We start from the raw sequence: 26,719 nt of genomic DNA, 5'->3' as shown, positions 1-26,719 counted from the left end.
AATACCAAGAAGACAAGTGTCCCTCTGCTTTCCGATTGGACGAGTCCTTGGCAAAGTTTCAGTAATCAATGAGTTTAAACAACCGACAGTTCCTGCTGCGCACGTAAGGCATTCTTCTAGAGTCCTTGAATCACAGCACCTGCAACTCCGAGCCCTCCTGGCGCCTTCACATGAGCGCTTGCCCTGGGAGAGCAGGACTGATCCTTTTCTCGCCGACCATCATTTGTACCCGCGGCGCTTTTAATTGGCATTCGCTGAGTGGGGGCAGAGGGCGGAGCGCCAGGAGGCAGGCTGAGTCCAACTGCCGATCTCGCGCGTCTTGCCTTTGGCGCATGCGCATAGTGAGTCGCGCTCATTGGACGCGAGAGCAGGAGGGGGGTGTACTAGGTACAGTGGGAGCTGCTGTGTGAGGAGCTGCTGCCGGTGTCATGGCGGAGCTGAGTGAAGAGGCGCTGCTGTCAGTGTTACCGACGATCCGTGTCCCCAAGGCGGGAGACCGGGTCCACAAAGACGAGTGCGCTTTCTCTTTCGACACGCCGGTAAGCCCATTCCCCACGCCCGCGGCGACCACGACTTCCTTCCATCACCCTGGTCATTCGGCCAGGCCTGCAAACCTTAGGCTCCCGCCTCCTTGCGATGCACCTTGGGACTTGTAGTTTTCTCCGTACATTTCTGCGTTTGCTTTTCATTATCTGTAGCTGTAGTATGACTACCACTCCCGGAAGCTACAGCTCTCGCCTTGCCCACTCCTGGTCTCGTGAAGCTTTATGGGCATTGTAGTTGTCGATGTCCCTTGTTCCCATTCTAAGCTCGAATTGGAACCCGACTGGCGAACTACATCCCCCAGGCGACTCCCAGAAAAAGCCTTGGAGGTGGCCTTGCACGTTGCGCAGGGCTCTCCGGGTTTTGTAGTTTCATGTGAGAGGCGTAGGGGCGACTCCCCGATGTTCTGGCCAAGGGTTGAGGTGGGGAAGGTCTGTATCCTGCAGCTTCTAGTCTGGAAGAGGATGCCAATCTGTGAAGAAGTCCGATTTAGAGAAACACTGAGTTAAATAGCTTCCACTCGTGGTTAATTTGGACAGGGGATGAGGAAGGAGGTGGGTCATTGGTCAGGAGGAGGAAAAACACCCAGTGGAGAGTTCTAGTCGTTTTTCCTTTGAAGTGAACTATAGCCGCCGACCCCTCCCTTTTCCTCCGTCCTTCACTCGTTGCCGAGACAACCCTCCCCCCCTTTCAGGTATTCCTAGAGAGGGTTTCTTTGGAGGATAATGCTAAGGCCCCTCTCTCATCTTGCTCCCACTCTTGTCTAGTTAGACAAAGCCGCCACCCACACCGTGCTTCACGTTTTACCGGCTCCACCTTGTACCTCCCTTCCTGCAGTTCTGCCTTCCTGTGTCATCTTCAGCTGGAGCCGAGCCTCCAGGCCCTAACTGAAAGGGCTGCAGTTTGGTTGGGATCCGCCCCCCTCATCACCCCTCCCCTCTAGCGGTTGTTGGGCCCTGCCCGGAGCCTTCAGCCTGACCAGCTCAGGGCCTGAAAACTGCAAGTCAGACTGAATAATGCATCCCCAGTGCTGAGTAGAGCAGCGTAACGTGGCGAACACTTGAGAGCCAGCCCTGTGATTTGTGGTTTGCTAGGTTTGCTGGGCTTTGATCAGAGCCCCAGATAAGGCTCTACTTCTCCCCAGCTGGCCTTGGTAGTAGAGGTGGGTTGCCGGTCAGGGCTTCCTGTCTGCCATGAAGCAGCCACACCTTTTATTTTCATCCAAAGAGTTACCTGAGTGTGCCCACCTTCCTCTCTGGAGGGAAAGGTAGATAGATATCAGTGGGTCTGTGTTTACACTTAAAGACAAGACAATTGTTCCTGTCTCTCCTTAGTACTTTATATGACTGAAAAATAATGGGTTTTTTCCATTTGTTTGTTTGTTTTGTAATTTTTCCAACGCCTTCCCTTTTCCATTCTGAGGCGAGGGATCTCCTGCCTACTTGATTTAGTAACAACCTGAAGCTTGTCAGATCATCTGATTCTTTTTGTGGGAGAAAGGGAGTGTAGCTAGGCTTTGTGGGGAGAAGTGCTTTTTTAGTGAGCACTGCAGTCCACAAGCTTCTAGGGAGTGGTACAGTGCAGGTCACTGGTCCACCGACTCCCTGAGATCCTGCCCTAATTTTACTAGTGCAGAAAATCTATATTCCAAGAAGAGGATGCCTGCTGCTTAGAGCCTGGCATGTGAGGCATTCTCGTCCAGCTTCCTCTCCCGCTTTCTCTCTCATCTGACGCCGGCACCCACTCTGGAAGGCTGGTTTAGTTTTAGGGGAGCCTGACTTTCCCTCCCTAGCTGTGCCTCAGGGGGGCACAAATCTTCCCTGTTCTTCTTGATTTTATGTTGTCTAGCTCTCTCAGCAAGTGTAGCCATATTGTTCACAAAAGGGATATCTCAAGTGGGTGTGGTGGCAACAAACCTGTTACCCCAGGCAGACCTGGGAGGCTGAAACAGAAGAAAAGTCTGGGTCATCCTGGGCTACGTAGTGAGTTCCAGGCCAGCCCAGGTTCCAGGAGATCCTGTCTCAAAAAGAAACAAATAAAAATGAATAAACAGGTTTGAGGTTGCAGGTTGATGTAACTATAGGGGAGAGGGATTAGGCAGCGGGCAGCTAGCGGCTGTAAAATGATGGCCTTCATGACCTAAGCTAGCTTCAGGGTTAGCTGTGTGTCCCAAACAAGGGGTATCCCCCAAAGCCAGGGTTTTCCTCTCGTAGAGAGTGTGACAAAGGAGAGGTCTGACCCCTGTCCTGCTTGGTGCTGCCATCTCTGCCCCTGTGATCTAGGAGGTTTTCTGAGGTACCTAACGTCTATCAGGTAGGGTTTGGCTGGCTGGCCCTTTGTTCTCCCCCTCTTCTAAGTGTCACCTCTGACAACATGAGTACCTCTACATTCTGGGTCTCCTGAGCCAAAGAAGAGGTGAAGGGGCCCTCTTTTGATTGAGTAGTGAGCGGCAACATCTGAGGAGTACTGCTCAGCTGCCTCCTGAGCTTGGTGGCTGTTTTCAGATTCAGGATAGGGAAGACCTTCGGCTGTCTCTCATGTCCCGAAGGCTGTATACGTTGCTAAGAGCTGCACAGTGTTAGGAAGCAAACCCTTTCTGACCCTTGACCCTTGGCTCCCCACACGTGCAAGCTTTGTCCCTCTTGTGTTTCCCGTTCTCATTGTGCCCTGCAGGAGTCTGAGGGTGGCCTCTATATCTGCATGAACACATTCCTGGGATTTGGGAAACAGTATGTGGAGAGACATTTCAACAAGACAGGCCAGCGTGTCTACCTGCACCTCCGGAGGACCCGGCGACCGGTAGGCACAGTGGCTAGGGTATGGGCTGGGACACGCAGACACATTCCACAAGGAGCCTGCTTTGAGTGTCTTCTCTTCTTAGGGTTATTGCTATGGTAAAACACCATGACCAAAACCAAGTTGGGCAAATGAGCTCACACTTTATTTGGTATACACTTCCACACTATAGTCTGTCATTGAAGGAAGTCAGGACAGGAACTCAAGCAGAGCAGGAACCTGGAGGCAGGAGCTGAAGCAGAAGCCATGGAGGGGTGCTGCTTACCGGCTGGCTCAGCCTTGTGGAAGCCAGGACCACCAACCTAGGGATGGCGCCCACAATGGGCAGACCCTTCCTCTCTAGTCATTAATGAAGAAAATGCCCTACAGCAGTGAATCTCCACCTTCTTAATGCTGTGACCACAATAGTTCTTCATGTTGTGGTGACCCCAACCATAAAGTTATTTTTGTTGCTACTTTATAACTATAATTTTGCTGCTGCTATGAATTGTAATATAAATATCTGATATGTAGTCCCTGTGGGGGTTACAAAGCACCGGTTGAGAACTGCTGCTCTGAGGGGTGGGAGGTGGGATGGGGACATCCTCCTGTATGGGGGAGGTATGGGATGTTGAACAGTCAGAGGGTGGACTGGGAAGGGGACAAAATCTGGAGTGTAAAAAAAAAAAAGAATTAAGCTGGGCAGTGGTGGTGCAAGCCTTTAATCCTAGCACTTGGGAGACAGAGGCAGGTGGATTTCCGAGTTCAGGCCAGCCTCGTCTACAGAGTGAGTTCCAGGACAGCCAGGGCTACACAGAGAAATCCTGTCTCCAAAAAAAAAAAAAAAAAATTAGAGAGGGGGGGGGCAGGCATTGGTGGTACACTCCTGTAATCCCAGCACTCTGGGAGGCAGAGGCAGGCAGATTTCTGAGCTCGAGGCCAGCCTGGTCTACAGAGTGAGTTCCAGGACAGCCAGGGTTATACAGAGGAACCCTGACTCCAAAAAACCAAACCAAATCCAAAAAAAAAAACAAAAACAAAAAAAGAGGGGGGGACTGCTGGACTGCTGCCCACAGGCTTGCCTACAGCCCAGTCTTATGGAGGTATTTTCTCCCCTGAGGCTTCCTCCTCCCTGCTAACTCTAGCTTGGGTCAAGCTGATATAAACTGGCCAGCGGCCCTCTGACTGCGTAGCTCTTGCTTTCCTTTCACGCTCTTGTTTGTGTCACTGAGCCCTGACTGATGATCAGCCTCTTGGTGTTGTGCAGTTAACTGTTCCTTCCTCCCCTTCCCCACCTTCCTTCTGTCCCTGGGGCTCATTGCTGGTCCTGACCTTTCACCGATTAGCCTCAGCCAGCCTGGAACTCTTAGAGACCCCGCGTCTGCCCCTTGAATGCCAGGACAAAGTCAGGCACCATCGTGCTCGGGCCTCTGACCCTCTTTTTACTGCAGAAGGAAGAGGACACCAGCGCAGGCACTGGGGACCCACCTCGGAAGAAGCCCACTCGGCTGGCCATCGGTGAGCCTCCTGCTAGGACAACCCAAGCCTCATCTGTGGCCTCAGAGCTCTGGAAGGGACAAATTGGAGAGATGACAACAAATGGTAGCTGTTCGACTTTCTTCCTTATTCTTTGTCCTCTCCAGGTGTTGAAGGTGGGTTTGACCTCACCGAGGACAAGTTTGAATATGATGAGGATGTGAAGATTGTCATTTTGCCAGATTACCTGGAGATCGCTCGGGATGGGTTGGGGGGGCTTCCCGACATTGTCAGAGATCGGGTATGCATATCTCACCACCCTTCCCAGAGATTCGAGGGCAGAAGGGGCTGCTGTAGTCATGGCGTGGACAGTCCCAACAAAACTGGGGCCTGAGGGTGAGGGTGCGTGGGGCAGGGGGGTCCTGGCTGATGGCTCTGTTCTTCTAGGTGACCAGTGCGGTGGAAGCCCTACTTACAGCTGACTCGGCCTCTCGAAAGCAGGAGGTGCAGGCTTGGGACGGAGAAGTCCGTCAGGTGTCCAAGCACGCCTTCAACCTCAAGCAGCTGGACAACCCTGCCCGGATCCCTCCCTGGTGAGACCTGCCTCCGCTCATCTCTGGGCACAGTCCCCAGAGCAAGCGAGGGTAAAGAGGCCACCTTTGTGTGGGAACTGGAAGGAAAGGAGAGGGGGCAAGCCTAGAAGGAAGATGGGGGAGATGAACAACGCAGGGGCAGCCAGATGAGGGAAGATGGGCTCGTAAGCTGGTGGGGCCTGCACACTGCCGTCGCTGCCATTCCCACAGACCCAACCCACAGTCCGGCTGATTCTCTTCTCCCTGGGCTAGTGGCTGGAAGTGCTCCAAGTGCGACATGAGGGAGAACCTGTGGCTCAACCTGACCGACGGCTCCATCCTCTGCGGCCGGCGCTACTTTGATGGCAGTGGGGGCAACAACCATGCCGTGGAGCACTACAGGGAGACTGGCTACCCCTTAGCGGTCAAGCTGGGCACCATCACCCCCGACGGCGCTGGTACTCCTCGCCAGCCCCTCCCCCTCCCCACTTAATGCGCTTCTCTTGCTCCTTTCCTACAACATGAATAACATGGCTGCATGGCCCTGATCCAACCCCGGAAGACCCTCGTCATTGCTGTCTGCTTAGTCACTGTCATTGCTGTCTGCTTAGTCACTGTCTTCCAAACCTGTGTCACTGTGGTAGCGCATGGTGCAGGAGGAGATGCAGTTACAACTGGGTGTGGGCTTGCTCTAGTGCAGGTCTGTTATCCCAGAACTTAGGAGGTGGAAGCAGGGATGGAACGTTGAAGGTTACCCTCAACTGTATAATGAGTTTGAGGTAAGCCGAGGCTATATGAGACCTAGACCAGAAACTAAGAGGAAAAGAAAAAGCCCCTGCACACACACTAACACATACATGTAAGATAAAAGAAACTCATAATTCCCCTTCTTCCTTATCCGATTTGAGCGTTTCCTCTGACAGTCAATCCCAACGGGCTTTGCGCCTCACTAATGCCCATGTGAGGCGGGAGGGTGAGCCTGCTGGCCGGCTGTCCTCTGGGCAGGAGGTAGAGTTGGTGGGTAGGCGAATGCCAGGCTGTCCCCTGCCACCGTGCGTGCCTTCCCTATAGATGTGTACTCTTACGACGAGGACGACATGGTTCTGGACCCGAGCCTGGCCGAGCACTTGTCTCACTTTGGCATCGACATGCTGAAGATGCAGAAGGTGAGGGAGGCCCGCGGTGCCCAGTAGCTTCAGATCCCCTCCACGTCTCTGTCGCCTTCTGTGCCTAAAGCTGAGGTAACCCAGGCCCCAAGATCAATGAATCTCTCTTGAAGAGAACTCCATAATCATTTGGTTATTCAGTGAGTACTATCAAATATTTATTACATGCCAATCACCGTGTAAATAAAATAAACCTTGTCATCCCGGCAGTGGATGGATGTATACTAGCACTTGGGAGGGAGAAACAGGAGGATCTCTGAGTTCAAGGCCAGCCTGGTCTACAAAGAGAGTTCCAAGACAGCTAAAGCTACACAGAGAAACCCTGTCTCAGGAGAGAAAGGAAGATAGGTATAGTTCTTACTTTTATAGGCATAGTGTAGGATCATGGCGGGTCTTAGTCATAGTCCCAAATAAATGACTGTTTGTTAACTACTGACCAGTAGTATGAGAGAGGATGAAAGTGGTACTGCTAGGTGTGCGGCAGACGCCCTCTCTGACTTGGGCACCGGGATGCTTCTCTGATGAGTGTTCTGTAGTAATAACCTAAAGGTAAGTAGAGCGACTTCAGAGTATGAAAGAGCATCCTGGTAGGGAGAAGCCTGGTCATTTCGCTTCCTCAGGATGTAGGATGACTCTCAGTCCAGAGCTTGGAGACTGCGTGGTATATACTATGCCCAGGCCCCCAAGTCCATAATTCCTGGGCTATATCTGGGTCTTGCCCTAGGGTCTGGGAAACTTTAAGAATTAGCTTCTTGCCTAGTCTTAAGTTTCCCTTCCCTGCAGACGGACAAGACAATGACTGAGCTGGAGATAGACATGAACCAGCGGATTGGTGAGTGGGAGCTGATCCAGGAGTCAGGCGTGCCACTCAAGCCTCTGTTTGGGCCTGGTTACACGGGCATCCGGAACCTGGGTAACAGCTGCTACCTCAACTCCGTGGTCCAGGTGCTCTTCAGCATCCCTGACTTTCAGAGGAAGTGAGTGAGCTCTGGTCTTTTCTACCGATCTGTGCTGGGTACCTACCTGTGCGACCTTTAGTTTACCACATCTTTGCATTACTTAAGGAGGCCATGAGAACGGTGGAGATGGAGGGGAAGGTATAGTGGCTGGGAATTATTAGTTGGCTGAAACCAAATCCTTTTTAACGTCTTAGCTCGTCTTCTGGCTGACAGTCTCTTTGCACACTCTCCTTCAGCTGTCCTGGGTGTCGTGTGCCTGCTCTCATTCTTAGAATAGCTCTGTTCTACCATGGCAGGTGTGCTGTGAGGGGAGCACGTTACAAAGCTGCCCGAGCACACCCTTCCCAGCGATAGAGCAGAGAAGGACGAAGCATAGGATCTGTGTTTAGTCTAGCCCTGGGCTGCTGTCTTGGTCCCTTGGCTCTGCCTCGGGAAGGAAGCCTTGTGCACATGCATGCTGCCTGGAAGGGTGCCTTGTGCACATGCGTGCTGCCGTGAGTTGAGAAGGGAGGGTGGGCAGCTTGCTGCAGAGGAGTGGACTAGATTAGTGATTGGTAGATGGTTTATCCCTTCCGTCTTCCTGCTACTCTGCTTTTGCCTCTTAGGTATGTGGATAAATTGGAGAAGATCTTCCAGAATGCCCCAACGGACCCTACTCAAGACTTCAGCACCCAGGTGTATGTAGCCTACAAAGGCTGTTGAGTGCTTTACAACTCGGAGCAGTTAGAAACTGTGTACTGCCCCTTGTGCTGAGTTCCTATACAACCTAAGGTGTCCCCATCCCTACAAAGCCACTCACAGATTTTTTATTTTTTAAAGATTTATTTTATGTACACTGTAGCTGTCTTCAGACACACCAGAAGACTGCATTAGATCCCATTACAGATGGTTGTGAGCTACCATGTGGTTGCTGGGAATTGAACTTAGGACCTCGGGAAGAGCAGTCAGTGCTCGTAACCTCTGAGCCATCTCTCCAGCTCCTACACATAGATTTTTAAGAGTTGTCTAAGTTGGGTCATGAATAAGATTGAAGGAAAGAAAAAGATGCAGTTTCTGGGATCATTAGTTCACTAGCTAAATGGTTTTCTTGGTTATTACTACAGGGCCAAACTCGGGCATGGCCTTCTCTCTGGAGAATATTCTAAGCCAGCACTGGAGTCAGGTGATGGGGAGCAGGTACCAGAACAAAAGGTGAGATTAGGACTTTATCCTTTTCAGACCATAGACTTACATAGAGAAACTAAGATCTAGGAGGCATCTAAAGTAGGTCATGTGGTGCCTACTGAATCCCTGCCCTGGTCCTGCCTAGGAAGTTCAAGATGGCATTGCCCCTCGAATGTTCAAGGCCCTCGTTGGCAAGGGCCATCCCGAGTTCTCCACTAATCGGCAGCAGGATGCCCAGGAATTCTTCCTGCATCTCATCAACATGGTGGAGGTAAGGATGGGACAGTGCCGGGGAGGCCACTGCTGATTCTCCTGTTCGCGCCCTCTTGCTTCCTTCCCACCCAGGCCCTGTAACTGAGCGGTGCGTTTGCACTCAGCCTCTTCTGTGTATGTAGCTGCACCTGAGGAAAAGAGTCCAGACAAGTGATAATCTTTTTTTTTTTTTTTTTTGGTTTTTCAAGACAGGGTTTCACTGTGTAGCCCTGGCTGTCCTCACTCTGTAGACCAGGATGGCCTCGAACTCAGAAATCCACCTACCTCTGCCTCCCAAGTGCTGGGATTAAAGTCATGCGCCACCACCGCCCGGCAACAAGTGATAATCTTTACCTGTGATTCCTATTTGTGGTAAACCCAATTAAGCTTAGAATAGCAAAAACATTAAGAAGGCCGGGAGGTGGGGCACAGAGGTAGAGCACTTAGCTAGCAAGCACGAGTCTCTGGGTTCATCCCCAGCAGGAGAATACTTTTAGTACTTACAAGGAAAAATACAGGTAGCATTACAGTGGCCACAGTGAGGTTTGAGGGTGGTTAACTAGGGAAGGCTTCTCTGTCTTGCATCCCTGAGCTCCTGAGTGGCGTCTTTCAATCCACTGCCATTCTCTACTGGCTCCCTAATAAAAATTTGTGAGCCTCAATTTGTTCCCTGGCTGCCCTGACCTTCCTATCCTGCCTCTTTCCCATAGAGGAATTGCCGGAGTTCTGAAAATCCAAATGAAGTGTTCCGCTTCTTGGTGGAAGAGAAAATCAAATGCCTGGCCACAGAGAAGGTCAAGTACACTCAGCGGGTGGACTACATCATGCAGTTGCCTGTGCCCATGGATGCAGCCCTTAACAAAGGTAGCTTGTGCCCAGCCAGGCCTCGGTACGAATGGAAGCCCAGATCTGAACTGGAGCACAGCGGGGCAGGGGTTAATCCTGCAGCTTGTCAGCGCTGTTGAGATGGGATGCACGGTACATGAGGCATGTCTGGTGGGCTTTGGTGGAGGTAGGGAAATGGGAATAATTTAGGGCGCGAGGCCAGCAGGCAGAGTTGAGCAGAGAGCAGGGGGCAGGCATCCTCAAGGACTACAGCACCTGTCTTCTCACCAGAGGAGCTTCTCGAGTATGAAGAGAAGAAGCGGCAAGCCGAAGAGGAAAAAGTACCACTGCCAGAGCTGGTTCGGGCCCAGGTGCCCTTCAGCTCCTGCCTGGAAGCCTATGGGGCCCCTGAGCAGGTGGATGACTTCTGGAGTACCGCCCTGCAGGCCAAGTCCGTCGCGCTCAAGTATGTCCTTTGCCGGGGTTTAGCTGCCACCTCAGTGGGGTCATCACCAGGGACACTCTACCTCTTGACTGCTGTCCTTTTGGTGGAGATCTCCAGATTACCACCTAGGCCTCACGGTTTGGTTTGTTTCTGAGGGTACCAGGAGGCTGTAGCAAGGGTAGACATGGGCGATGACCTGTTTGTTCTCTTACCTTCTTTCCTGACACTTCTCCTGTGGTGCAAGCTCTTTTCTAGTGTGGCCTCTGCACTAGCTCTCCCCATTATGCTAGAGCCCCGACACTTTGTGTCAGCTAAAGGAATAATCAGGCTTCTAGAAAGCAGTTTGCTTTGGCCACTGGTATAGTTTGGGGACCTGGAGAGGTGCTTCAGTTTCAGGGACCAAGTCCTCAGCCCGTTGCCAATCTGATACCTAGTTTCTGCAGCTCCTTGTGCAGAGCCCTGTTCTCTACCCAGGCAGGCAGAGGGGAGTATTATCTAAGAGAGACCAAGCCCAGTGTAGAGACGGGAAAGCTCTGGGCGCCAGCATGTTTTCTCTCCCCAGGACCACTCGGTTTGCCTCCTTCCCGGACTACCTGGTCATCCAGATCAAGAAGTTCACCTTTGGCCTAGACTGGGTGCCCAAGAAGCTGGGTATGTTGTTGGGATGGGTGGTGATGTAGAAAGTCCTAGAAAAAGGTAGTCTCAACTGGGCGGTAGTGGCACATGCCTGTCATCCCAGCACTCTGGGAGGCAGAGGCAGGCAGATTTCTGAGTTCGAGGCCATCCTGGTCTACAGAGTGCGTTCCAGGATAGCCAGGGCTATACAGAGAAACCCTGTCTTGTAAAAAAACCAAATCCAAAAAACAAAAAACAACAAAAAGGTAGTCACAACATGTATCAACTAGTGTTCCTCAGATTTTTTCTCTGAAAAGGGAAGCATTTTGTGTACGTTTCAAAATGTATCTAGTTTGAAGATACTGATTAAAACTTCTCTGGGTTTTTCATCCTTTTTGAGACAGAGTCTCACTGTGTAGCCCTGGTTGGTCTGGAACTTGCTGTGTAAATCAGGTTGGCCTCACGCAGAGATCTACCTGCCTCTGCCTCTTAGTGCTGGGATTAAAGGCATGTGCCGTGATGCCTGGTTAAAACTATTTTGATAGTCATGACTGGTTGTACTGTTAAATTTATTTAGTTGATGACAGTACTTTTATTGGGTTAATCTTGAAGCAGGTCTTACAGGTCCCTGGCTCTAATGTGACACTTCTGATTTATCTTGATTTTGTGGAGAATGAAACAGACCTTCAGAAATATAAGGCACTCTGACTGTAGAGGCCCCTTGCCTGTCTATTGCTCATGGTAGATTGGAACTAGAATCTAGGTGCCTTGACTCGTACGTACACTTGCGCACGTTTCCCATGGTTGGAGCTGCTAAGAGCAGATCTAAAGCACAGCAGGAGCATGAGGGTGCCTGTGCTTTTGCAGGTTAGCATCGGGAAGCTGCTGAAGTGGCCCTTCTTCCCGTTCATTGCAGATGTGTCCATCGAGATGCCGGAGGAGCTAGATATCTCCCAGCTGAGGGGCGCAGGGCTGCAGCCCGGGGAGGAGGAGCTGCCTGACATTGCCCCACCCCTGGTCACTCCGGACGAGCCCAAAGGTAGCCTTGGTTTCTATGGCAACGAAGACGAAGACTCCTTCTGCTCCCCTCACTTCTCCTCTCCGACATGTTAGTGATTCTTCTTCCTGCCTGTCTCTCTCCCTTGCTGATGGGGGAGGGCTTCTGTATTACTTCCTTCCCTTCCTTTATGTTTCTTCCTGTCCTCCCTCCCAAATATCCTCTGTGCCTTGTTGGATGTGAAGACAGGCTGAACTACCCCCAGCCGCATTCTTACGGGCTGTCTTCAGCTCTGGCTAACTGACTCTGTATCTACCTTCATTACTTCCTTGGGCTGGGTTGGGATGGGAAGGGGATTGAGTTCCATGCACAGCAGAAAACAGATCACCTTTGGGATACCAGGGTCCCATTTTGCTTCTGTTTATTTTAGTTCTGGTATGAAACGCTTATCTATGAAAGAGAAAAAAGCACATGCAGGATGATTGGGAAAAGGCATGGGGGGCAGGCGGGGGGATGAAGGAACCAGTGGAGACAGTAGCAGGAAGTCACCGTGCTAATTCTACCACAGCGCCCATGCTGGATGAGTCCGTCATCATACAGTTGGTGGAGATGGGCTTCCCCATGGACGCCTGCCGGAAAGCTGTCTACTACACAGGAAACAGTGGGGCCGAAGCAGCCATGAACTGGGTCATGTCACACATGGATGATCCAGGTAGGCAGAGGTGGGAGGCAGGAGGAGGCAGGCCTCCATCCATCCCCCAGACACTCATGCCTTCCTCGTCCACAGACTTTGCAAACCCCCTCATCTTGCCTGGCTCCAGTGGGCCTGGCTCCACAAGTGCAGCCGCTGACCCCCCACCAGAGGACTGCGTGACCACCATTGTTTCCATGGGCTTCTCAAGGGACCAGGCCCTGAAAGCTCTGCGGGCCACGGTATGCGCTGTCCCAGGACTTGGAGCCTCTGGGAACGTGGGGTAGGGTAAGGTTACAGTGGTAACTTTGGTTAGTGTGTACCAAACCCAGCATAGTGTGGTTACGCTGGTGGCTCCGTCTCTGTCTGTGATAGCCACAGTGTGGGTGTGCCTGCTCCACTCTAGGAAAAGTAACGCTTCCCTCCTCTCCAAGAACAATAGCTTAGAGCGGGCTGTAGACTGGATCTTCAGTCACATCGATGACCTCGATGCAGAAGCTGCCATGGACATCTCGGAAGGACGCTCAGCTGCTGACTCCATCTCTGAGTCTGTGCCAGTGGGACCTAAAGTCCGGGATGGTCCTGGGAGTGAGTGTCCCCAAGAATCTGGGTAGACCTAGGGCTGTGTTGCCCTCATTCTAGTGCCATGTGTTTCTCAGTTGGGGGAGTCAGAAGCTCTGTCTTTCTGATGGGTCTGGTGAGGGTGGAATTCAAGGAGCTGAGGTCCCCTTTGCCCGTGATCCCTGAAACTCTAGTTTTGAGTTTGAGCTGTTAAATATTGTCACACAGGAATCCCTAGTAGTTTTCTCCTCTGCTTTATCTTTCTCTTCTTCCCCAGAGTATCAGCTCTTTGCCTTCATTAGTCACATGGGCACATCTACCATGTGTGGTCACTATGTGTGCCATATCAAGAAGGAAGGCAGGTAAGGGCCAGCAGTGCGCACTGGGGATGGAGAGGGCGGGGGAGAGGGCAACCTGCAGGCCCACCCTACAGTACTCGTGGGAGAAATCAGGTTGAAAAAAAAATGAAGCTGGGCAGTGGTGGCGCATGCCTGTAATCCCAGCACTTGGGAGGCAGAGGCAGGTGAATTTCTGAGTTTGAGGCCAGCCTGGTCTACAGAGTTCATTCCAGGACAGCCAGGGCTACACAGAGAAACCCTGTCTTAAGACAAAAAACAAAACAAAAAAATGGGGGTGGGGATTTAGCTCAGTGATAGAGCACTTGCAAGCGCAAGGCCCTGGGTTCAGTCCTCAGCTCTGAGGGGCTAGGGGAGGAAGGTGCCTCCCCTTAGGGATACGCAAGGCATATCCCAGGGCTAAATCTGTCTGCTTTTGTAAATGAAGTTTTACTAGTACGTGGTCATCTGCTTGGTTATGTATTGCCTGTGGCAGCAGTAAAGTTAAATAATGTGGCAAAGACTAATTACTCAATGAAAATGGTGGTCCAAGGCTGTGTGTGTAGTGGCTCATGGCTGCAGTGCTAGCATTGAGGGGGGGCCGGGGAGCCAGCAGGTGAAGCTCATCTCTGGCCACATGGTGAGTGAGTTCTAAGCGGTCCTGTGCTCTGAAATCCTGTCTCCACAGGGGCGGGGTGGGCCGTGGAGATGCTTGTTGACTAAGAACACTTGCCACTCTGCAGAAGACCTAGGTTCAGTTTCCAGCATCCAGATGAAGGTTCACAGCCATCCATAGCTACTTCCGGGGGATCTGGCACCCTCTGGCCTTCATGGGCACCTGCACCTATGTCTGAGCGGACACACACACACACACACACACACACATACACACACACAATTTTAAAAACAAGTCCTCTTTAAAAAAGGATAGAAGACGGTGGTCTTTTCAGCTTCCCCGCCTTCACAGGAATGGGTGAAAGATGATGTAGTCTAGGCTGACAAGACCCCAGTGAGGAAAGGCACCTGCTGCCAGTCCCGACAGCCAGAGTTGGATTCCCAGAACCAGAAAACTTCCCTCTGATCTCTGTACACACCGTGGTTCAAGTGGTTATTAGTGCAAAGTAAATAATTATATATTTTTTTCTTTTTTTGGGGGGGGGAGGGGTTTTTCAAGACAGGGTTTCTCTGTATAGCCCCTGCTGTCCTGGAACTCACTCTGTAGACCAGGCTGGCCTTGAACTCAGAAATCCTCCTGCCTCTGCCTCCCAGAGTGCTGGGATTACAGGCGTGCGCCACCACCTCCTGGCTATAATTTTTGAAAACACATGCTGGGCATGGTGGCGCATAGTTTTAATCCCAGCACTTGGGAGGCAGAGTGGGGGGGGCGGATTTATGAATTTGAGGTTAGCCTGGTCTACAGAGTTAGTTCCAAGGTGTACAGGACTACACAGAGAAATCCTGTCTCAAAAAACAAACAACTACACACTGGCTGGCTGGAGTCCTTCATACATCTAATTGCAACATTGGGGACCCAGCAGTACTAGATCTCTGCTTGTGACCAGCCTTGTGTACATAGGGTTCCAGGACAGCCAGGTTTGTTGGGACCATGTCTCTAAATGGACAGTCTGAGGACATCAAATGGGGAAATGAGATTCCGAAGCTCTGTTCAGACTGCTAGCTGGGTGGTAGATTTGGGGATGTAGACGTAGAATCAAAGTCGGTCGGGCTCCTTCCAAGGCATTCCTCAGGCCTTGCCTGAAAGGTGACACAATATGGAGAGCCCACTGTTCTTCCTTCCTTCTCTGACCCTTTGCCTACTTCCCAGATGGGTGATCTACAATGACCAGAAAGTGTGCGCCTCGGAAAAGCCACCCAAGGACCTGGGCTACATCTACTTCTACCAGAGAGTGCTCAGCTAAGAGCCTGCCCTCAACCCTTCCACCTCAGGCTGGGGACAGACCATCTGGCATGAGGGACGGCCTTCAGCCCCTGCTCGTACCCTTGTTCTTTTTGACCCCAGCATCGGAAAGAGCTGGAGGCCATAGGAGAATGGCCAAAGAGGAGGGTACTCATTAGACTTTGGGGATAGAGCAGGGGTGGGACCGGAAGGGGCCAGCTGCCTGTCCTTGGTGGGAGGGACCTTGTTGCTTCCTTCCCTTGCCCCTGACTCCACAGTGCTCTGCTTCTCTGTGATGGCCAACCCCTGATGTGGGAGGGGTCTTACCTGTGTGTGCGTGGATGTGGCTTTCTGCATCTTTCCAGGGGAGGGAGCGACTGTGCCTCCCCTCCCCTTACGTGTCTGCTCCCTTGTGGTGGGCCAAAGGAGGCTATGAGGGAACAGGACCCTCCCCACACCCTTCGCCCTTATGCCTCAGCCTCTCCCAGTCTGTCTTTATGGTCCTCTGGAAAAAATGCCAAAATACATGATGTGAATAAAAGTACGACGACTAACTGGTTTTTAGTTCTTTGTGGAGACTTGTTCTGGGGAGGATTACTGGAAGGGTCGGGTTCAGAGGGGCCCAGCTGGGGCCCTTTGCCCTACCAGCAACCCCAGACAATTCCCTTGTTTCCAGCCCTAGAAATGCTCAGAAGACTGAGGTGGGGGTGAATAAAGGGAAATTCAGAAGAGTGGCTGCATCACAGCCCACTGACCATGTATTGGTCTAGCCGCATTGTTGTGGACAAACAGAGGGCCCAGAACAGGGGTGGCCGGGCCATGCTGGTATCAGCTGACGCAGCCAGGCTGCCTCCCTCCCCTCCCCCACACCAGGCTCCCACTCCGCTCCATTTGGCCAAGGCCTGACAACTGCAAGGACCCCATAATCACTAGCGACGATTGTGACACACTTGGCCCCCTTCCTTGTGATTGCTGGAAGGGCTCCTCAACTATGGCTTTGCTTTATGCTATGAAGGAACGGGGCGATTTCAGAGTTGGAAAGGTGCCCTCAACCCCCAGGGTCCAAGGCGCTGTTGCTGCCAGCTCCAGGGGAAATGCCCTTTGGTCTTCTGAAATCGCAAATAAATAAATAAATAAATAAATAAATAAATAAATAAATAAATAAATAAATAAGTGTTTCCCTGAGCGCGAGGCTCAACATCTCAACTGCCGAGTCACTGAGGCGGGACGTTTGAGCCCACGGAACCCTTTAGAACATTGCTACAAGAAAGGAGAAACGTCAGAATATCGAAACACCGGGAGGTGGAAAGGCGGTCGGAGGGGAAGGCGGAGCAGCAGGGGCCGGGCTAACCATGGCGGAGGGCGGGGAGAAGGAGGAGTTCTGCTTCACAGCGATCTATATAAGTGGCCAGTGGCGAGAGCCGAGCGTTTGCGCTGACCTTCAGAAAGCTGAGCCTACTGCCATGGCGCCTTCCAGGAAGTTCTTCGTGGGGGGCAACTGGAAGATGAACGGGAGGAAGAAGTGCCTGGGCGAGCTCATCTGCACCCTGAACGCAGCCTGCCTGCCGGCAGACACCGGTGAGCTCTGTTTGGGAGCGGCGGCGGGGCGTGGGAGTGGACGGTCGGGTGTGGCGCCACCTGCTCAGTGTCCGAGTGGACCTGGATGGTGGCCTGGGGGACAAGGGCCATTTGCTGTCCGGGCTGCACAGAGGTTTGCTGAGGAGGAAAAGCATTTAAATGCTGCCCCGGGGCCTGTGGGGCCCCAAAGGGGTTCTTGGCGTGGGGGCAGGGTGTAAAGAAAGTCGCCCTTTGAGGGTGGACCGGAGCTGCACCAGCTAGGGTTTAGGGTCGAGAAGAACCAGTGTCCGGTTGGATAATCAAGAAGACTGGCGCGTGTCCGCCAGAACGAGAAGGGGGAAGCTGGGCTTGCGCGGGCTCTCAGCTACCTGCCCCCTCGGCGTCTGGCTCCGTGCGTCCCTGCACGTAGCCCTAAACTCCTCCCCGCGCCGCCGCATGCTTTGGCCTTTGAGCTGGGGGCTTCCACATCCCTGCTCTCCACGGCATGGGCCACTCCTGCTGTCCCCTAGCATATGCCAAACATGCGGAGCCGTTGGGGAATAAAAATTAAAAAAAAAATGTTACAGCTCTTCTTAGACTGGATATAGGAAAAAACACAAGGTCTCTGCGGCCTCGTCAGTTCCCTGCTGTTCACAGCACCCTCCATCCTCCCCCCTCCTACCCGCCTAAATCAGAGAACCGTGAGAATGACCAAAGGGTATATTCTCTGAACGTCTATTTCCCAAAGAGCCCAATACAAACTCCCGAAGTTGACCTCTTCTTCTTATGCTAAAAATCCTTACCGGGATGGATATGTGGGGTGGGCTATTTTAGAAAGGGGTTACCCCCGGAGAATGCTGAGTCTGGGAGATAGATGCCCGTTCCCAGAATAGCCTGAGGAAATTAGAGCCTCGGCTGTTAAAAGAGCAGAGGGCAGGCTAAGGGCTGTGGCCTATCAGAGGCATTAGGAAGGCTCTGGTACTGGGTACAGGCCCAGCCTGGGCTGGGTAGTGGACAAAGGTCAACTTTCTGGACTGAAAAATGAAGGAGAACCAAGGAAGTGAATGCAAGACCGGGTGCCTAAAAAGTGAGGCCTTCTCTGATCTCATCCTCAGAGGTGGTTTGTGCACCGCCAACCGCTTACATAGACTTCGCCAGGCAGAAGCTGGATCCCAAAATTGCTGTGGCTGCACAGAACTGCTACAAAGTGACCAATGGGGCCTTCACTGGAGAAGTCAGGTGAGACAGAGGCAGAGAGGGATGTAGAGGGAAAACCTTCCTTGTGGGCTTCCTGCTGAACCTTGGTGTGTATATATGTGTGTGTGTTTGTTTGTTATAGCCCTGGCATGATCAAAGACTTAGGAGCCACCTGGGTTGTGTTGGGGCACTCGGAAAGAAGGCATGTGTTCGGGGAATCAGACGAGGTCAGTAAACGGGGGTGAGGGGGAGAAGGGTGCTTTAGTGCTAGGAGGATATCTTACCTGGTATTTGTTCAACAGTTGATTGGGCAGAAAGTGAACCATGCCCTCTCTGAGGGACTTGGAGTGATCGCCTGCATTGGGGAGAAGCTAGACGAGAGGGAAGCCGGCATCACTGAGAAGGTTGTTTTCGAGCAAACCAAGGTCATCGCAGGTACCTCTGGACACATGGATCCCTGAGTCTAGCAAAGGTCACAGAGATGGACTGGGGAGGTCAGAAGGCCCGCAGCCTGCCTGAATCACACTGATCCCGGGGGCAAGAGGGCGAGCCACAGGGTTCTTGTTAGTGTTCCCACGGAAGGCTCAAACCCCACTTTAAAAAGCCACTAGCGTCTGGTGAAATGGCTCTGTGGGTAAAGCCCAAGGACCTTAGTCGGAGTCCTCCAAAGCCATGTGGTAGGAGAGAACCAGCTTCTGCAAGTTGTCCTCTGGCCTTATATGTGTACCATAGCTTGTGTGCGCGCGCGCGCACACACACACACACACACACAAAGGGGGGCTGTAGGCCATAGCTGTTAGAACAGGAGAGCTTGGCAGGCCCTTCCTGTTCACTCTCCGCTCTCTGCCCTACAGATAATGTGAAGGACTGGAACAAGGTGGTCCTGGCCTATGAACCTGTATGGGCCATTGGGACTGGCAAGACTGCAACCCCTCAGCAGGTGACTACCCAGGACCTAGCCCCTCAACCTATGGTGCTTTAATAGACTTAGACAGCTGTGGAGCCCCATCTAAAGGGCCACGCCCCTTTAGAGAGAGGGAGCCCCCAAACTCACCAACGAGAGTGACTTTGCCAAAGATCTTCATTCCAAGCCTGGTGGGATTGGAGCCTTGCTATTCTCGGGCCCTGGGGCTTTTCTGGAAACTAAACTCTATATGAGAACCGGTGGTTTTAACTGCTTGGAAGGGGCGTACTTACTCTGCCTCCCCATCCTCCCCATCCTCCTCCTAGGCCCAGGAAGTTCACGAGAAGCTCCGGGGATGGCTGAAATCCAATGTCTCTGATGGAGTGGCTCAGTGCACCCGGATCATTTACGGAGGTGACCGAGTGGCTTTGGCTCTAGTGGAAATGGGTTAAGACCGACTGAGGCTGCCTCGCACAGGGAGGTGGGGCTTAAGAGTTCTGATCTTGGCCCTGACTAAACCTGTCCTCTTGTTCCTGTTACAGGTTCCGTGACTGGAGCAAACTGCAAAGATCTGGCCTGCCAGCCAGATGTGGATGGCTTCCTCGTGGGCGGTGCGTCTCTCAAGCCGGAATTTGTGGACATCATCAACGCCAAGCAATGAGCGCTGCCCAGCCCTCCGCCTGCCTGCATAGCATGGACTAGGTTGCCCAGAAGTTTAGTAACTGCTCCCTCCAGTCACATGCTTCTGATGACATCATCACCATCTGCCCCATCATGTGACCTAATCCACGCCGTACCTTCCTGAGCCTTTTACACCTCCCATAAGAGCTGGGACCAGGCCAATCCCCTTACCACTTACAATGGGTACAATCAAATGTGTCACCAAGGTGGCTTCCTGGGGAGTGGGAGGAGAAGAACTGTCCCTTTAGGCCCTAACAAGTGAAATCGCCTTCCATTGGTTTGGGGTGGAAACTCAGTGGTTGGAGCACAGGAAGTAGACTCCATGTCACTTTGGCCTGTCACTTAGATGGCCTGGGCTCCAGCTTCACTCCCAAGCCCTACTGGATGTCTGATGCAGAAACTCAGAATTTCAGTATACACGAAGGCTAAGATCCTCTTCCACTGGGAGGCCTGGAACACTCCCCTCCCCCACAGTGCCGAACCCTTGTATTGTGTTTGTGAACCATCCTACACGTAAGGGAAATAAACACCTGGGCCTAAGCTTTGTGCTTTGTCTTAATTTCTTAAGACAGTGATGGTGCTCTAGCCTGGGTTGGGGGAGCTTGAGAGATGACTGCTCTTCCAAAGGTCCTGAGTTCAAATCCTGGTACCCACATGGTGGCTCACAACCATCTGTCATGGGATCCGATGCCCTCTTTGCGTGTCTGAAGATAGCTACAGTGTACTCACATATCATAAATAAGTCTTTAAAAAAAATAATAATGAAACAGGTTCTGTGACAAAACATCTCATTTTTTACTTAAAAACCTTTTGTCTGAGGCTGCCACAGCCTTTAGTATTCTATGTCTTGTTCCTGTGAGGGGGTTAGTGAAGGGTCCAGCCTCCTCCCCTCAGCTTCCGCTTTTAAGTCGTCTAGGCCAGCAGAGCCTCTCCACCTGTCCCCACGGCAGGGTGCCAGCACACCCTGTGCTGCAGGGTCATTTGTAGAGCAGGTAGCGCTTCATGGCAGGGGGCAAAGGCAGAGTGGATATTTGACCCAGCCGGGTGTCCCCCAGAGCATGGCGCACACACAGGCGGCTGAGGTGCAGAAGGGACTGTGGTTCCTCCGCTGGGAGAGAGAAGGAAGACAAGGTAAGTAAGCACCTCCAGGCAGGCATCCTCACTCTCTAAGGTCCTGCCCAGGCTCCCTATTTCTTTCTCCATTTCCACCTCCACCTCAGCTGAGGGAGATCCAAAGGCTCTGACTGAACACGGGCATCAGACATCCAGTAGGGCTTGGGAGTGAAGCTGGAGCCCAGGCCATCTTAAGTGACAGGCCAAAGTGACACGAAGCCCACTTCCTGCGCTCCAACCATGAGTTTCCACCCCAAACCATTGCCAAGAGTGGTAACCCTCTCCCCACCCCGAGTCCGGATCTCACCTCTTCTTTCGCCCATGTAGCGGATGCGGACTTGGCATTGGCCCCAAACAGCACTTACAGAGGGGTAGAGGGTCCTCCCTTTCAGTCCACGGAAGGCTGGCCCCAGGTAGGTACCTCCAATAGAGTAGCCCAGAGTCCCCTCCTCCATGTCCAGAACCACCAACAGTCTCTCTGGCACCGCTAGCTGCTCGCCCTGAGGTCCGGCTGGGTACTGGGGGGCCTCGAGGTCCTTACTCTGATGATACAATTTTCCCCGCCCAATATCCCAACCCCAGGATTCGCTGTTGCTGCCCAAAAGCGCCGCATAGTGGTCAGCCTGCAGCGGGGCGAGGGCGGTGGCCACGCCCACCACGGCGTGTGTGCCCCTTTGCTCCAGGGGCCAGCTGATCTCCCAGGCATGCAGACCCCTCGAATAGCCCTGCTTTCCCCGAACTCCATCGGTGCTCTGGGCCACGGGGCGCCGCTCAAAGCACAGACCCCCTTCCTTGACATCGATGTTCTCGGAGCAATCCTTGGGGTTCCAGCCGTTGCGCCGTTGGACCCCTAGGTCAGGAGGGGGAGCAGACAGGAGCTCCTCCAAGCCCTCGGGAGGAGAGAAGTCGGAGTACAGAGCCTGCGAGGTAGGGGTGCTGCTGCTGCCCCTTGCCAGGGCCGTCTGGCCCATGAGGTGAGCGGCTGAAGAACTTCCCAAAACAGGCTTGCTGGGGCGTCTCTCCTTTGAAAGTTGAGCTCCGGATCGTCCCCTGGAGTGGTGTGGAGAAAGGAAGGACCTGTTAGGCGCAGAGTCTTAAGCTAGGGCTCCCATCCGTCCACCGGCGGATGCCAACCAGCCCGGGTCTTCCCTTGGTCCTCCAACCCTCCCAGGCCCATCACCTCTGCTTTCACCCTATCTGCGTCGCGCCCCCTTCCCCCCAAGTTTCTCAGGAGTTCTCTCGCTCAGAGCTTACCATGGACCGTCCCCTTGCGGTCTCTAACGCCCGGCCCTACCTCGCACCCCCCTGGGTTCCCCTATCCCGCACCTCCCCTGGGCTCCCTGGCGTCCCGATCCGTGGAAGTACAGAGAGGGAAGGCTAGAAGCGCCCCTGACCAGCACTGCTTCCGGCTCCAGCAGGGCCGGGGACGCCCGCCCGCCCGCGCTCCGCCCCTGGACTCCGTAGACGATTAACCCTATCGTCACCCCCCGGACCACGCCCGCCACACTGCTCACCGCTGGAAGAACCCACCGGCTGCAAAGAATCCAGGCAAAAATAGACGTGATGCCTCCAGTTGTGGACAAGCGCGCATGCTTTGTTGAGCACACTCTGAGTGGGTAGCCTCTTGTCCCTCTCAGGACTCCCTGGCGTCAGACTCTTCAGCAGTTTATTTTTCCGAAGCCACCTGACAGCTGCGTGCCCCGCCCTCCCCCCCCCCCCAGCCCAGACTAGAATTAACCCTTTGATGACGTCATCGCCTTGGATTCTGTGTGTGTTTGTGTGAGTGTGGAGACTTCTCCACTGGAGACCTTTGCGCTGCCTGAGCAAGTCATCCCTGAGGCTCTAAACTTAGTAAGAGGCCCTGACACCCTTCCTGAACTACTGCTCCCGTTCCCTACGTAGGGAATCAGATGATTCCCCCCCCCCCGCCCTCCCCATCCCTACGTTGCTGAAGTGGGGCTCATTCAGCCACGTGCTTCAGTCTCCTGAGGAATGCGACGACTAGTGTGCACATTGTCTAGTGGATGTGTGCTTTAAGGGTTAGTTCTGAGTGAAGTTAGATCACTAGCTGTATTATCATGGAGAGATAGCCGTTGAAGTTTGACCTCGAATGTCTATTGATAACATCGCAAAAATCTCATAGTGAGAGAGAGAAAGGGGGGGGAGAGAGAGAGAGAGAGAGAGAGAGAGAGAGAGAGAGAGAGAGAGAGAGACTCTGTAACCCTGCTGGCCTAGAACTCCCTATGTAGACCAGGTTGAACTCAAACTCACACTGGTCAGCCTGCCTCTGTCACCTGAGTTGGCGTTAAAGGTGTATATATACCCTGAGCCTAGCCTAATTTTAACGTTGTTGTTGTTGTAGTAGTTGTAGTTATTGTTGTTTGGATTTGAAGTAGTCTCCTGTAGCCCATCCTAGGACCGGACTGGTTCTGGAGCTGGCCTTGAATTCCTGTTCCTCTTAGCTCTACTTTCAAATGCTAGGATTCTAAGGGTATGAGTCACACGCAGCTAATTTTAACTTTTAAAATTCTGATGTGAGGCTGCCGAAATGGGTCAGCAGTTAAGAGCACTGGCTGCTCTCACAGACTACCCCGGGTAGGTTCCCACGCCCACTTGGAAGCTCGAAAACACCCAGAAGTTCCAGTTCCAGAGGGTTTGACGATTTCTTCTAAACGCCACGTGAATGTGGTGTGGATACACTGGGCTGGCTGGTCTATGCCAACTTGACCGACAAACTAGTTATCTGAAAGGAAGGAACCTTAATTGAGAAAATGCCACCATAAGATCTGGCTGTAAGGCATTTTCTTAATTAGTTATTGATGTGGGATGTGAGGGGGGGGAAGGGTAGCCCATTGTGGTGGTGCCATCCCTGGGCTGGTGATCCTGGGTTCTATAAGAAAGCAGGGTGTGGGCTGGAGAGATGGCTCAGTGGTTAAGAGTACTGACTACTCTACCAAAGGTGCTGAGTTCAAATCCCAGTAACCACATGGTGGCTCACAACCACCCATATCAAGATCTGATGCCCTCTTCTGGAATGTCTGAAGACAGCTACAGTCTACTTACATGTAATAAATAAATACATCTTTTGAAAAAAAAAAAAACGAAAGCAGGCTGAGCAAGCCATGGTTGTATATATTGAAATCCCACATTATTGGCTCTAGTTTATTTAGTAAGACAGCTTTTCTTCCAGATTGATTTTCTTTTTTCCTTTTGGTTGTTTTTTGTTGTTGTTGTTGTTGTTTTTTAGAATTATTTATTTATTTTGTGTATATGAGTACACTGTAGCTGTCTTCAGATACACCAGAAGAGAGCACAGGATCCCATTACAGATGGTTGTTAGCCGCCATGTGGTTGCTGGGAATTGAACTCAGGACCTTTGAAAGAGCAGTTGGTACTCTTAACCACTGAGCCATCTCTCCAGCCCCTTTTGGTTGTTTTTAAGACAGGGTTTCTCTGTGTAGCCCTGCCTGTCCTGAAACTTGCTCTGTAGACCAGGCTGGCCTCGAACTCAGAGATCCGCCTTCTTCTGCCTTCCCAGTGCTAGACCCAGGTTCTTCCAGATTCTTTGCCTGGGTGACAGATGAAGTGGTTGGGCTGCCTTCGGATGAGTCCTGTTGTACAGAGACAAGGTACCTTAGCATGAGACAACCTAAATGAAAACACAAACCAGATCTAGCCTTCTGAGCCACCCAGAGAAAGCCTGCACTGGACTCACTGGAACACAAAGTTCAGTTTCCATCTGACAAGCTGGCCGCGCTCTGCCCTATTTAACCAGACCCCTGTTGAGTTCATGTGCAACATGTCTGTTATAAAACTAAACCTTTTATTCTCAGAATAGATTATTCCACTTTTTACAGGAGGTTTAGATTCACTTAGCTTCGCCAGAGCTAAAGCGCTAGTAAACTGAGGAGGGTGTGGTGTGCAGGGGAGACTAGAACTGAGAGACTTTATGGGACAGAGAAGCAGCACCAGGAACATTTCAGCGATTCGGTTGCCCAAACAAGGACAACACCAGGTGACCTGCTAAGGAAGAGGCAGAAAATCTCACAAGGCCCCACCCCTAGATGAGGAGCTGCAGGCATTTCCTGGCTGCTGAGAGCGAGAGAGCGAGCGAGCGAGCGAGAGAGAGAGAGAGAGAGAGAGAGAGAGAGAGAATCAGTGTTCCTCAAGGACTAGCTCTCTTACATGGCTTTTCCAACATCCGAGTGGTCAGTCCTAAAAACATACACATTGGAGCAACACTGGATGAACTCAGCAGGTTGTATTTATATGTTTATATATGTATTAACAATTAAAACCAAGTAGGAAAAAAAACAAAAAACAAAAAACAAGTAGGGTTATATAATATGTAAAGCAAACCGGGAACGATCAAATCCGAAAAGGAAGCCCGTTTTCCAAACTCACCAATAAGGACGAAATGGCTACTGGGCTGAGGTTGAGAAACCAGGATTACTGGTCGCCCAGAGGCCCCGCCTCCGGCCCCGCCTCCACACCCTTGCTGCTAGTCCCGTAACCAAGGCAGCGCAGTGGCACGGTGGGGGGTGGGGAAGCTGACTCATGCAGGCTGACAGTCACGCGTGGGTTCAGAGTGTGCGCTGCGGCAGCCTGGGGGTCTCGCACGCCCTACTGCGACTGTCTGTGCGCTGAATCCTCAGCCAGTCCTAGTGGTCCGCCACTCCGGTCCTTCCCCTTGCAGCTTGGGCTTCAGGCGTTAACACTAAGGTCTGGAAAGTTCCACCAGAGGAAACCTGGATCTCAGACTGGAAGAGGCGGGGTGGGGGTGGGGTGGGGGCTTGAAAGCCTGTGGCTAAGGAGCAGCTCTGGGTCGGGCTAGGACTGGCCTTTTGGAGGAGAGCTGACAAAGAAAAGCCAGAGGGGTAAGGAAGAATTACAATAGACCTGGTGTGGTGACGTTCGCCTGTAATCTTAGCTATTTAGGTGGCCAGGAGGATGGTGGAGAGCTTAGAGCCAACCTAGGCAACATACCAAGACCCTAGCAAAACACAAAACAGAGTCATACTGAAAAGTGTTTATTTATTGCAAGCCTTGGAAAGCTTGGATGTAAGGAGACCGGAACCTGGATCCGGAATGGTAGAAGGGAGGGGGAGTTAGGAGAACACCTTTACTGAGGCTTGACTTACCCCAGTTTGTTTAAGACTCTGTTGTGGGGACTGGAGAGATGGCTCAGAGGTTAAGAGCACTGACTGCTCTTCCCGAGGTCCTGAGTTCAATTCCCAGCAACCACATGGTGGCTCACAGCCATCTGTAATGAGATCTGATGCCCTCTTCTGCACAGCCTTGCCTTAAAAAAAAGAGAGACTCTGTTGTGGCAGCCCTGATAAAATGTTCCCTTGCTCTTCATCTGCCGCCCCTCCCGAAGTAAGGACTTTCCACAGGCAAGGCTTCTGTTGTTTTGTTTTTGCCCCAAGGTCTGAAGTAGACAGCTCTGTCTGTGTTAGAAATCTCGCGAGGTTGAAGGGTGGGGGAGGGGTCTTGCCCAGCGTGTACTAGACCTGCCACTGGGCGGGGGAACCTCAGGAAAAGGTCCTGAGACCCCACCTTCCTTGAGAATTTATAGACAGTTAATGCTGGGAAGGACAAAGGTTTCTTCTGTGCTGCAGACACTGGTAAATGGCAAATGCCCCTTTAAATCATTTCCCATGCTTAGTCCTATGAAGTAATTCTAAGGAAACTCATTAGATCCACAACCACTCAAATTCCGAAGTAGAAAGCAGCACAGCCATTACAATAGCCACACCCTCTTAAGCTCTGCCAACTCCACCAAGATTAGTCACCAAAAATCTTAATTTACCTAGTAAAATGCTTTTTGTAAGCTTAGCACTGGAAAGTCAGAAGCAAAGGGAAACAAACTGGAGTACCTGTCTCGAAGCAGTAATTGACTGAAAACCTAATTTTTTTCTTCTGCCCTTGACATTCTTTTTTTTTTTCAAAGACTATTTATTTTATATATACACGATGAGTACACTGTAGTTG

The 26,719-nt window shown here is 52.1% G+C and overlaps 3 protein-coding genes across 6 annotated transcripts; 2 read left to right on the top strand and 1 right to left on the bottom strand.

The window, feature by feature from the left end:
• Window positions 1-332: 332 nt before the first annotated feature.
• Window positions 333-15,827, top strand: Usp5 (ubiquitin specific peptidase 5). 2 transcript variants are annotated; one of them, XM_052174835.1, is made up of 20 exons: window positions 333-539; window positions 3,217-3,342; window positions 4,770-4,836; window positions 4,962-5,095; window positions 5,242-5,387; window positions 5,640-5,824; window positions 6,438-6,532; window positions 7,316-7,509; window positions 8,097-8,168; window positions 8,595-8,682; window positions 8,801-8,926; window positions 9,618-9,771; window positions 10,024-10,198; window positions 10,740-10,828; window positions 11,709-11,900; window positions 12,358-12,501; window positions 12,577-12,722; window positions 12,915-13,068; window positions 13,319-13,403; window positions 15,202-15,827. In XM_052174835.1, exons 1-20 carry the CDS (start codon window positions 429-431, stop codon window positions 15,293-15,295), a joined length of 2,577 nt encoding a protein of 858 aa, XP_052030795.1. In that variant the 5' UTR covers window positions 333-428; the 3' UTR covers window positions 15,296-15,827. The 2 variants fall into 2 exon arrangements, with proteins under 2 accessions (XP_052030795.1, XP_052030796.1); XM_052174836.1 differs by having other exon boundaries at window positions 334-539; window positions 11,709-11,831.
• Window positions 15,828-16,616: 789 nt separating this feature from the next.
• Window positions 16,617-20,152, top strand: Tpi1 (triosephosphate isomerase 1). The gene is made up of 7 exons (XM_052174834.1): window positions 16,617-16,851; window positions 17,946-18,069; window positions 18,170-18,254; window positions 18,330-18,462; window positions 18,882-18,967; window positions 19,258-19,345; window positions 19,474-20,152. Exons 1-7 carry the CDS (start codon window positions 16,626-16,628, stop codon window positions 19,590-19,592), a joined length of 861 nt encoding a protein of 286 aa, XP_052030794.1. The 5' UTR covers window positions 16,617-16,625; the 3' UTR covers window positions 19,593-20,152.
• A 231-nt stretch (window positions 20,153-20,383) lies between these two features.
• Spsb2 (splA/ryanodine receptor domain and SOCS box containing 2) lies at window positions 20,384-22,403 on the bottom strand. Of its 3 annotated transcripts, none has more exons than XM_052174832.1 (3): window positions 22,256-22,403; window positions 21,033-21,775; window positions 20,384-20,720 (listed from the first exon to the last, which is right to left on the bottom strand). In XM_052174832.1, the coding sequence occupies exons 2-3, from the start codon at window positions 21,694-21,696 to the stop codon at window positions 20,590-20,592; spliced, it is 795 nt and encodes a 264-aa protein (XP_052030792.1). In that variant the 5' UTR covers window positions 21,697-21,775; window positions 22,256-22,403; the 3' UTR covers window positions 20,384-20,589. The 3 variants fall into 3 exon arrangements, with proteins under 3 accessions (XP_052030792.1, XP_052030791.1, XP_052030793.1); XM_052174831.1 differs by lacking the exon at window positions 22,256-22,403 and adding an exon at window positions 22,052-22,159; XM_052174833.1 differs by lacking the exon at window positions 22,256-22,403 and adding an exon at window positions 21,980-22,157.
• Window positions 22,404-26,719: the final 4,316 nt, after the last annotated feature.

The sequence above is a fragment of the Apodemus sylvaticus genome, chromosome 2, assembly GCF_947179515.1.
Source record: "Apodemus sylvaticus chromosome 2, mApoSyl1.1, whole genome shotgun sequence".
NCBI classification, from domain to species: domain Eukaryota; kingdom Metazoa; phylum Chordata; class Mammalia; order Rodentia; family Muridae; genus Apodemus; species Apodemus sylvaticus.
This window is presented reverse-complemented; position numbering and strand designations above follow the sequence as displayed.